The 11,698-nt window shown below is 43.0% G+C and overlaps 1 protein-coding gene across 1 annotated transcript; it reads right to left on the reverse strand.

Annotated features, from left to right (window-relative positions):
• Nucleotides 1-1,645: 1,645 nt before the first annotated feature.
• On the reverse strand, nucleotides 1,646-6,221 carry tmem254 (transmembrane protein 254). The gene is made up of 4 exons (XM_079168903.1): nucleotides 6,087-6,221; nucleotides 3,439-3,542; nucleotides 2,754-2,813; nucleotides 1,646-2,362 (listed from the first exon to the last, which is right to left on the reverse strand). Exons 1-4 carry the CDS (start codon nucleotides 6,171-6,173, stop codon nucleotides 2,242-2,244), a joined length of 372 nt encoding a protein of 123 aa, XP_079025029.1. The 5' UTR covers nucleotides 6,174-6,221; the 3' UTR covers nucleotides 1,646-2,241.
• Between the last annotated feature and the right edge of the window lie 5,477 nt (nucleotides 6,222-11,698).

Raw genomic sequence — 11,698 nt, forward strand, 5'->3', positions numbered from 1 at the left:
AGATTGGGTAACCCTTGGTTTGCATTGACCTCTACTGACAGTAACAGGGAACTGCAACGCAAACTCCTGCAAATTGGCTCTGAGGATTAAAAACACATTTTATGTCACTTAATCCAATGGTTTGCAACAAAAAACATAACTTCGTATGAATACTTTTGGATTACTTCAATACCAAACATTACAAATATTGTACTGGACGCAGCCACAAACAGCTAATATTCGTCTTTTTTTTCTCAAAAAAAACATAAAATGCATTTTGTGTATTGGGTTAAATCCGGACGGACGGTGAAAGGAGGAGAGGAAGGAGGACGGAGGAGTAGAGGACGGGAGGATCGGCCTCCCCCAGATCCACGCAGGCCTACAGAGCTACAGGTTCAGTCCACTAAGGAGGTCTGTGCAACATTTCATCATCTTGGCCTGAAGAGTTCAGTGTGTTCATCACAGTAAACCTCTCTGCTGCAGGGCTGTTGAGTGGACCTGCTTTGATTAGTTTTGCTTTGGTAATGAACACAAACATGTGGAGGATGATTGAAACTATGGTAACAGGGTTATTAGTTTGAGCATGAATTGATTCTTGGGTCACTCGGGGACAACAACAATCCGACTGAATCACCAGAACTCTCAGTCTGTTGGAGCGTGTTCTCTGAGGGGCCTGGCTGTGTTGTCCTTGAAGAGGCAGGAAGTCCCTTCTTTATCAGTCGGCTTACAAACAATGGTAGTTCAAGTTTTTTAGATTATATTCAGACAAGATAAAATAAACATCAGATCTCTCTTCAGTATGCAGGTGGAGAAATAACAAGGAGGCATAGAGGGTCAAATGTGTCAGTTCGTGTCACAGCCTGAGTGAAATATCTAAGTTATGATGAGCTCTTTAAATTCTGCCACAAAGACGTCTCGTCATATGAAAAGTGAAGAACAGAAATATTGTTTTCTGACGACGAAGACGTCTTTGTGACCAGCAAAACAAATCAAAGCGGTTCCACTCAACAGCCCTGCGGCAGAGACGTTCATGCTGCTGTGATGAACACAATGAACTCTTCAGGCCAAGATGATGAAATGTTGCACCAACCTCCTTGTAGTGGACTGAACCTGTAGCTCTGTAGGCCTACGTGGATCTGGGGGGAGGCCGATTCCTCCCCCGTCCTCCGTCCTCTCATCCTTCTGTCTGGACCGGACGCTGTAAGGACCCGATCAGCTGATCAGGTTCAGGCAGCTGGACCCTCCGATTTACGGAGAAACCGGCGTTTTGTCTCTAGTTTGATTTGGCGGGAGGAAGGAGGAAGAAGGACGAGAGATGACTTTCTCTCTTTTCCCTCATTAAGAACCATATTTAGAGAAGCTGCGCTCCTTCACAACGTTGTGATTCAGAGCAGATAACGTGATGAAGGATCTCAGTGGAAGAAGCCTTTAATGACCTCCTAACATTCATATCTGCAGACCTGACGGCTTGTTGTAAAACTAGAGACTCGTGATTCTTTTTAATGATCTACTTAATTCATTTTCTTAAAAGATCCAAAGAGCTTTTTCACAGCAGACATGTTGAGTGCTCACAGTGTCTTCGTAGGAAAAGCACGGGTGTTAAAGTAAAGAATGAAGCCGGAGCATTTCAAGAGGAATACAAAATGCTGAAGCAGAGCACACGTCATTCAGTTTGTTAAGTCACTCTTTATTTGTGCAATGTTAACATTAAGAACTTCCAGTCTGTAGCTTAAAAAGTTGAACTCAAGGCACTACAGTGAGCAGGAACGTGAAAGGCATACAGCAGCTCTCTTTATATTTCATTCCGGAGAACCTTTGAGGCTGACGGCAGCGTGCCATCTGCAGCCAACCCGTCTTCATCACAGCGGCTGAAGAACATAATCCTGCTATCACCCAGGCGGAACGTTAACATCAAGAGAGGACAAAATCATTCTCGTAAAAGATTCCCCTTGTATTGCACTAAATATTCAGCCCAGGCCAGAATCATCAAGAGAACTCTGATGCTAAAAAATAATCTCTGTTAATATTATTATCGATAAGAAACGTCTACGGTTTGTTCAAATAAAATCTATGGAATGAAATGGAGATGTTGTGTCCCGTCGTAGGAAAAACTTCACTTCAATACTTTTATGTTAAAAGAAAGAGAAAGGGCTCCGGTGTCTTCCTCATGTCAAAGAGGAGAGACGGTGGAAGAAGAAGAGCCACAAGGAAGCGATCGTCTTCCTGGATTCAGCTCGTGCGGTGTCGTTCTGCGGGCCGGAGTCAGTGCTGTTTGGGGCGCTCGGGGTCGTACTTGAGGAGCAGGCCGAGGGAGGCGAAGCCGAACAGAAAGGTCTGGACGAACCACAGGCCGCGAGTGGCCTTGTCGCTGATGCCTTTAGTGCTGCGGACAAGAAAACAATGGACCAAAGTCAAGCCAGCAGCCGTTTCATTGCGTCCAAAATTCTATTTCTTACGGACAAATGCATCAATAAGCCATGAAGAAAAAAAATGATTAGGATCAGTAAAATGTGAGGAATGCTGGTCATTTCTAAAAAGATCACAATTGGACAATTTACATTCGAGATGACCTCATCTATTTTTGTATAAAACAATACTGATGACAAGTTGAAGCACGAGGTGAAAACACGTGAGAAAGGAAGCTTTTAGATGCTTATTTATTCTGACAGTTCGAGCCAAAATGAGTGAGTCCATTTCGTAATCGAAGGTTTGTCAAAACATGCGATCACATCACCATCTAGTGGACAAATGTGATGGGTTCCTGTCATCCTTACCTGCACATCCTCATTGCAAGGTAGGCCTCATACACGTGGATCGCCCAGGCGGCCCACCACCTGCAACAGACAGACATGTGTAACACTCATCGGACTCTATATTCTCATTTTCATATTCTGTCACGATTGCAATAAAGTTTTTTAAAGTTTAAATTCAGTGACGCCGTCTGAGAACATGGCGGACCTTGACGTTTTTTGTCTTCCCTCAAGCAAAGCCGAGTAACACCCCGGGCCGCCCACTACCATCACCGAGTGCTGAATTAGCAGGAGTCACGTGACAATCTCAACAACGGACCAACCACTTACCCAAACATCGAACCGCCGGAGCACGTCACATGACTCAAACGTCCCATTACTCTGCCTGGTGCTGCAGCAAGTCACGTGACTTAGAAAAGGCCTAATTAGCAAAGTGCCCCGCCAGCGGAGGTGTAAATGGCTGTGGCTGATGGCGTTTCAGCCCTGTGAGGGTACTTTGCACATCGTCTGATCGGCACGGATGCAGCTCTGCTGTAAAGAAAAGTCCGTCGGTTGCCTTTTTGTTCTAATTAGGCAACAGCACAACGCCTTTACCTGAGTACGTGGGGGCTGTCAAGGAAGAGTAGTCAAGCTGCAGTGTATTTACCCTAAGGAAGGGATCAAGAAGAACACTCTGTGCCCCCCCCCCCCACACACTCTGTTCACTTACCCTTTGTACATGAGGCCAGCATAGTTATCCACAAGGTGTCTGCAGAAGCTGCCAAATGGACCGAGGTGCTGGAATGGGATTTTTTCCGGCGCGAACACGATGCACTGCAACACACAGAGTAGCGGAACTTTGTGTGAACATGCTTTATGACACCACAAGATAAGTTCTGTAAAATATTTGAGCATGATTTTTGACATTTTCATCGTTTTTTTTTTCCGCCCTTTGGAATTGGGTCATTTTGTCATCCTAAAAAAAAAAAAAAAAAAGAAGCAATTGTTACGGTTGAATATCTTTAGAGATTTAAGTCCTAGAGCCATGAGGTTCGGTAAAGGCACAGACAAAGTAGTGTTCAGCAGATCCAATTGATTGAAAAGCACAAGCAGATGCTGTATATTTCATTTCTGGCCCTTAAAATGAGTAAAAATAGTGCATATAGTGCAAGTAATGCACATTTTGGGCCAAAGTCAGTCCCACAAAGTATAATAATATGGATGTAAAAACACAGTTTGATTGGTGTTGTACCAGATTTCAGGGGCTCTAACATAAACAGAATCTATCAATACATGGAAAAGATGTGAGCGTGGACTCATTCCTCGGACCAGGGGTCTGTATGTGGTCATATTGTTATCTTCATATTCATATTGAACAAAATATAAGGCTGCAAGCAGCTTCCTGTCTAAGACACATTTTAAGGTGTGAAAATGCCAAAATTCCCTTAGGCAAAGAAAAAATTCAGTGAGAATATTTGTTGTTTTTTTTGGTGTCAAATAGCATTTAGAATGTATGTAATTTGACACTTAATGACCCTACAATAACCTATTTAATACACATTACCTTTTCATGACATCTTTAGCTCAAAACACATCTACCCAGAATGTCAGGCATCCTTAATAAACATTGATGTCAAAGGTCTGTTTGTGCCGATAATGACTGAACACGTTCCATGTCCTACAGCAAGGCGTCCAACGCTGGTTAGCTCTAAATATCATCTGTCTGCTCTCAGGCAGGGAGTTGCTGTTTCAGATACACAGCAACGATAATGAGCTGTATACTGTTGGGCTTCCTGCTCTCTGCAGCAGCAGCCATGACTGTTACAGCCGGAGTAACCACAAAGGGCAGCCTTGTTGAGAGATGCACCACCGAAATGAAATTTGACGCAGTTCTGGAGGAGAATCAGTTCTGCACCATGTTTTTTTCGTTTTTTTGGATGGGTTGGCATTTAAGTTTTCGTCATGTGAAAGCCAATGAGTAGACGTGTTGTTCGGCGTGTTGTTGGGCTCTACGGATAGAAGCCTCATTTTGAATAAGGATTAGGGAGCAAACACTATTTATATTGAAGAATAATCATTTAATTTGCTCACTTATTCATTTCAAAAGCAGTTATTCTAAAACAATTTCCACAATATTAATTTACCCTATTTGTATCAGTGATTCGAACAGTACAATGAATTTGAAGATATTTTAAAAAGGGAGCAAAGCACATGACAGAATTAAACATTAACGCACTGTGTCATTTGTACGTCATGTGCATTTATTCACTGTTTCATGACATATCTGAACTTTCAAGCCACACTTGAGCAGAGTATGAAAACTCCCACAGCAGACTGCAAGTCCCAGTGAAATCTAAATGACATAATGTAGCATTGTGCCATGCTGCTATTGTCCCCCCCCCCCCCCTGTCCACCTGTGTCAAGCAGGTATGTGTCCATGTGGACTATGACTGGTGCAGGGGAGGCACAAAGGGAGACTGTTGGATGGGCCCCTGAACCCAGGGGCTGCGGTTCATTATGGTTTGGAAGGCAGAGCCCTGAGTCTTCATGTATTACTGGTTATAAAATGACTTATAAATAAATCAAACTTGTTGAATATTTGTCATCTTCTTTCTGCAGTAAGGTCCCCGTTTACATAACGGTGTACGTGGCAAGTGGTGCTAAATATAGCCTATATGACTACGGGACACGCGACCATTTGTATGAATATTTGCAACAAATTCCATGTAAACTTATACATGTTGGTTCATGTTACCTTTCTGCCTAGCACAGCAGATAACAACTCTTTATACAATTTACATTTTGCGAATATTTTTTACCCAATGGTCAATTCGGCGTATATTTAATTGACCACTGACACATACATTAGCTAAAACAAAACTTAAATACCTATAGGCTACCTAACGTCATTGTTCCCATGGTGCATTTCGCGACCAGTCTACCATATGCCCGAGAATACGGGAGCATTAAACTAACGTTATCACATCTTGAATGGAGTTTGTCCCGACAACGGACGGTGTCGGGACAAACATTAGCCAGAGTTAGCTGTTACAGTGGACCGCTAACTCGTCCAATGGACTTTGGACAAACAAGTTAGTTTAAACTGTGGTCACAGAGGACTGAAAGAATCCTGATAAGATTAGATATCAACGAAACCGTGACTTGACAATGACCACGAAGACTACTTTGGCAACACAACATTTTCACAAAATACCAAGTGTTTTAACTTCCCCGGCGGTTCACGAAAGTGGAGTTTTTGAAAATAATACACGACCCGGAGGACATTTTACGCAACACAATGCGGTGGCATTTACGGTGCAGAGATGATTTTACACTTATATCTTATTTCGATTACAACTCATAGCTCCATGAACTTACAGTGAAATATCCCATCCCCAGTATCACAGAGACGATCCAAAAATTGCTGGTTCTTTTAAAGTAATCGCATCCATCACTTTTAGCCATAGCTGCTGTTCTGCCGTGCTGCGCGGGTCCCGCTGTCAAATACGACCGTGTAGTAACAGCGGCGAGAAGAGAGCCGACCGGAGGCAGGACAGGAGGATCGTGTTTTTTCTTCCTCATTTGAATGGGGGGGTGTAACTTATATTATTAAATAATTAGTAATTTTGAAAAAAACATGATATGCATCAACCTTTGATTAAATTGTGGATTAATAATAATGTATCACTGCAACGTTGCCCCCTTGTGCCTTCTTTGTTGAGTTCACCACGTAGTAGCTTGTATAAATGCACATTGGACGATAAGGGAACACATATTAAAGACATTAAGGGAGTTACCAACACTGTGATAGATTAGACTTCCGGCGGTAGAATATTCTAATATGTTCAGTTACCGGGCAGTATTTTACAATTACTATTTAATTTAAAAAAATAAAAGTGGTTTCAGTGAACATCTGTTTTTCGCAGCTCTTTCCTAGTTCCTCGCCATGTAGTGCAGGATACTAAGTAGTTCCACATGTTAAATAAATGTTACACAATACTATAAAGTAAACACTGTCTATAGTTCTCAGTCCTGGTATACTGTTTAGGTAGATATTAGAGATTTAATATTCCATACTGCAGGGAATAATACAGTATTTTGCAGAGGGTGATTCTAGCATGAATACTATACCTTCTGAGAATACTTAAATTGGTCACATACTATAATATTTAATATATATTGCTGTAAGACACGAGTGAGAGGGCATGCATTAAGTAACACTCCCTGTCTTTTAACACTTTGTCCTATTGCCCCTGAAAAGATATTCTGTCAGACAAGCTATGAGTTAGATCAGAAACTATATTGGGGCAGTGTATTAGAAATACAACCTTCAACCGCTATTGTGTTCTACTAAACTGTTTTCTACTACTAATATTACCAAACAAATAATGCCAATAATGTAATTTTAGAGGTATGCAGCAGCATTTAAATAAATAAGAAAAGATGCACCTAATAAACTTTATAATCATCTGCATATATTTTACCGCTACCAGAGGCCCTACTATGTATATTCAGTACAACCCATTTATTCATGCATACACAAAATCCAACTACTATTATCTATTGTTAAAACCACCAAAGGTCATGTATAATGGCAGAATAATTAATGGTTTTGTATAGTTTGTTTTAAAAAAAAGGACATACCCTTCCTCTCACCTTGTAGTTGTGCATGCTTGTCCACAACTACCAAATTTAAAAAGTGTCAAATTATTATATAAAGTTTGTATTTAAAACTCCAAATATGAAAATCAAACTAAATGCATGTTAATCAAACTACAGGATTCCTTCCAAACAGTAATCCATAAACTGTTCTGGCGATGCCATCCTCTATGCCAAGTCCCTGCAGCTCAGCAGTTTTCCTGTTTGGGGGGATTATGCTTCTCAATTTACATGAAGAGTTAAGATGATCAGATGACTTTTTGCTTTTAAAAATATGCAGATCTCCAAACTAAACAAAGCTCTTTATAGTGATTTTGCATTAGCTGATTAGCCTATATGCTGGACCAGTGCTGAGTTATCTTTGATCAATCAATCATTGTATGTAAACTGGGGTAGAGCGAGCATTTAATCTGCTGAAATGGTTTATTGATAAGACTCTTTCCCATTTTTATTATTTTATCAGACTAAATTAGATAGTGAAATATGTCGTACGTATTTTTTAATAGGGCTATCCAGAATTCATTTAAATCATTACTTCAAAATGAGTGAGTTTGGCCGCCTTCCTCGTTGGCAGTGTGTGGTATAAAGTCTGATAGGATTTGGATAAAGCACAGGGAGAGTTGGTGGGACTTTCAGGAGCCGTCTCCACACATGGAGACATTGATTCCGTGAGTTGTCCAGATAAAGATGAAAAAGAGACGGCCTTAGGTCGTTCTGCTGCGCTAGATAACCCCGGGTAGACTTCAAGCTGCATTGTTTTCGAATACACCCACAAATACGGTAAATCTGCGTCTGAACTTTGCCCTTTAGTACTGTTTGACTTTAGATTCAGGTTAGCCTTTTACATTTTGGACGCATTTGACATGCAGCTCAGGAATCATTGAATTCAAACAGAGAAGAAGTCAAAAGTCAAGACTATAGGTGCAAAAGCATAGGGAGGAATATACATATATATATTTCATCTATTATATTGCATTGTTTTCCACATATTTCATCTAAGTAATTGCATTGTTCCAGCAGCTTGTGAGAGCACAGACGGCAGGCTTGACATACTGATATTAAAGCATCTGCATACAGCTCAGGTGAAGGCCTGGACATGTTTAACCATTTCACAGTCCTGCCACTGGCTTTGATGCAGCTATTCTGCGTACTGAGGCCGCTGTCTAACAGTCCAATTCATCAGTGAGTAATTACTCCCCTTTTGTTTACCCTCTTGTGACAGCAGTGAGCTGCTCTGCATGTGAAAAGAAAAAAAAACGAAACAACAGGAGCCGTTTTGTGTTTCGCTAAGGCCTGTGAGTTAACCATTTCTTCAAGACTATTGTTGGTTGATCAGCGTCAACAGTGTGCAAAGCTGCCGATGTTTGTGCTGAACACTAATCACATGACTCACAGCAGCCACATTTGAATTAAATGGCAGCCCTGGAATATTAAGAAAGATGTTTGTCAACCGTCTCTTAATTAAAACATCTATTTTAACATTGGTGCTTGGTATCCGTGCCATGAAAAACAATTATATGAATATAAATATTAAAAAAAAATATATATAAATGATATAAATAATATAATGTATATATATATATTATATATATACTGTATATACACACATTTAAATGGTTTCTATGTCATCATACAATAAAATAGTAGCAAGATACAAAAAAGAATGTATACTTTTGATGCGTCACATATTCAGCAGCACAAAAACACAAACAGTCACATGTGAGTCGTCGTCCTGGTTAAGTGGTTTCGACGAGGCTGACGATCACTGAGAGACTTCCCTTTGTCTCTCCCGAGATCATTCCGCAGTGTGTCATATTTGCCATTGACCTTGCTGCCAATTTGATAGGTATGAGGTGATAACGGGGGGGGGGGGGGGGGGGGGGGGGACGGGACACCCATCCTCAAAGCAAAACGACACCCCACCCCGGCACTCCATGGCCTTCTGGGGTCTCAGGTGGTCAATATAAAAGGTACCCTGTTGCGAGCAGGAGACACAGTCACAGTCTCCCGGTGGAGGAACACAGTGTCACACTGATCTCTGTCAGATCAGAAGTCCACTAGAAAGCCATTTGTTCCCAGAGCTTCTTCATTTATTTAACCGCTGCCATGTGGAAGGACTCCAGCAATGGTAAGGAAATGCTTTTGTGATCTTCACGTCGAGACCAGTCTTTGTGTTTTTTGCTTCATGTCTCGTAGACTTTTGTTTGTAGGATCTATAGCCCTGGATGAAATAGTTAGCAGTGCCGAGGGAATTGGTTTTACAGCACCATGGATGCCAAAAACAGAGGAGCCTCCCCAGAATTATTTCAGATTCGTGCAAACACTTTGGCACCCATTGCATGTGCTGTAAGCCAACTCACCAATCTACTAAATAGGGCGGCTAAAAATCGAAAACTTCTCTGAGAATTTGACATTTTTAGAACTACGTTTGATATAACCAGTGAAAGAAAAACACAGTGGCAGTAGAACTGATAGATAACCAGAAATTATAATTGTTAATTGTGTAAGGCAGCATGAATTTAGAAAGACCAATGAGCACTTTCTTCGTCCGGATAAATAGCTGGATATCGACACAATACTTTTTTTCTCCATTCAAAAACTTTAATTTGATTGTGTTTTTTTGGTTTTGTTTAGATATTACAGAGTCTGAACTTTTTAAACCAGAAAAGAAAAGGCAGTTCATTATATTTATCACTGAATATTCAACATTCTGAATCTGTGCATTTCGTTATTGCATTAACGTTGAATTACAGCTTTAGAAAGAAACCTATTGAGTAACTAAACAGCCTCTGGTTCAGAGAACAACAAGAAGGCTCTGGAGAACTTCGAGAAAAAAACAACTATGGACCCTGTCTGATGTTGAACCCGCTCCCCCCCCCTCTCTCTCTCTCTCCCCCCAGATGATGCCAGGCCCTCCGGCGGCGGCGGCGGCGGCGGCTCTCATCGCAGCGCCAGTCGCAGGAAGAGAACCAGCTTCTCCAAGGACCACGTTGAGCTCCTGCGCGTCACCTTCGAGACCGACCCGTACCCGGGCATCAGCCTCAGAGAGAGCCTGTCCAAGACCACGGGCCTGCCGGAGTCACGCATCCAGGTACACAGTCGCCCAGGCTGCCTTATAATGTAGCCGAGCCCTCGTATCTGGAGGGGGCAGATGTGATGATGATGCAATGAATTAAACTGAGCTGCTTAGAGTCAGTGAAATTGACTGTTCAGATAAGTTGGGGAATTATCTTTATTTATTGGAAACCGGTGTTGTTCCGAGATTAAACGCACACATGCAGTGCTGTTCATGTAAGCACACACAGGAGGCCCGAACACACAGAGGGCGGTGTAGCTTGTGTCGTAAGGCCTTTTGCTCTGCGGTTTCTTATCATAAAAAAGGCTCTGTTTTCAAATGCATCCTGCTTAGAATTGTAGAAACCGCTATCACTCTATCGCTTTACTTCGTCTTATCTTTAAAGATGACACAAGCTGTTTTTATCAGGCCCTTGTTTGAGCTCACTGTACAACGGCTCTCTGACGGCTGACAGCTGTGCTAATTCTGCTGTCCCGCTGCCTGTTTGCCCAGAAAATGATTAACAGGGGAGATTGTTTTGTCTATTTGTCCCCATCTGAATCTTAGCTTATATTTTTTTCTTTCTTTCCTGTCCAGGTGTGGTTTCAGAACAGAAGAGCTCGCACCCTGAAGTGCAAAGGAGCCAAGAAAGCTCTGTGGCAGTCTGACAGCCCAGAACGTGAAGCCCTGTCTCCACCCCACGCTGTCACCGGCATGGGCCCGCAGGTCGGCTCCGTCCATCTGCCGCCTCAGGGCCCTCCGCCGGCCTACCCGACCCAGGTGAAGGAGGAGATGGAGGTGGCCTGCTACTACAGACAGCGCCCCCCAGCCTACTCCACCGCCGAGGAGCACGGACGCTACGGCTCCATGTACGGGCTTCAGCAGGGCAGACCGCTGGGATGCGGCTCCAGCACGCCGTTGAGGGGCTTCTGGTCCCAGCCAGGCAGCCAAACCTCCCCAGTCCCGCCCCAGTGGTGCCACTCTCCCCTGGAGATGAGAAGCTACAGATCCAGCTCCAGTCAGGCAGCAATCGCGTATCCGGGATCAGCGGAGCAGCAGGTGTACATGCCCTGCTCCACCTCCCACTCCTCGACTCCAGACACCCCGGATTCTGGATACTGGGATGCCAGTCTGGAGAGCAGCCCACCAGTGGAAAGTCACTACTCGCAGCTGGAGCACTCGTGGAGCAGGGCCGCTCTGGAAGGCTGCAGGGAGTCCGGGCACCCGGCACGGGTCCGGTGTGCACCCCTGCCCGAGCTGTCCGTGCAGGAGATTC

Source organism: Pholis gunnellus (genome assembly GCF_910591455.1).
Source record: "Pholis gunnellus genome assembly, chromosome: 11".
NCBI classification, from domain to species: Eukaryota; Metazoa; Chordata; class Actinopteri; order Perciformes; family Pholidae; genus Pholis; species Pholis gunnellus.

Excerpts from the sequence above, each read along its gene's own strand:
- tmem254 (XM_079168903.1), bottom strand. The coding sequence starts at position 6,173 with ATGGCTAAAAGTGATGGATGCGATTACTTTAAAAGAACCAGCAATTTT. Across the intron at positions 3,543-6,086 it reads TGGGGATGGGATATTTCACT|TGCATCGTGTTCGCGCCGGA; the intron begins GTAAGTTCATGG and ends TGTGTGTTGCAG. Across the intron at positions 2,363-2,753 it reads CTTGCAATGAGGATGTGCAG|CACTAAAGGCATCAGCGACA; the intron begins GTAAGGATGACA and ends TCTTGTCCGCAG.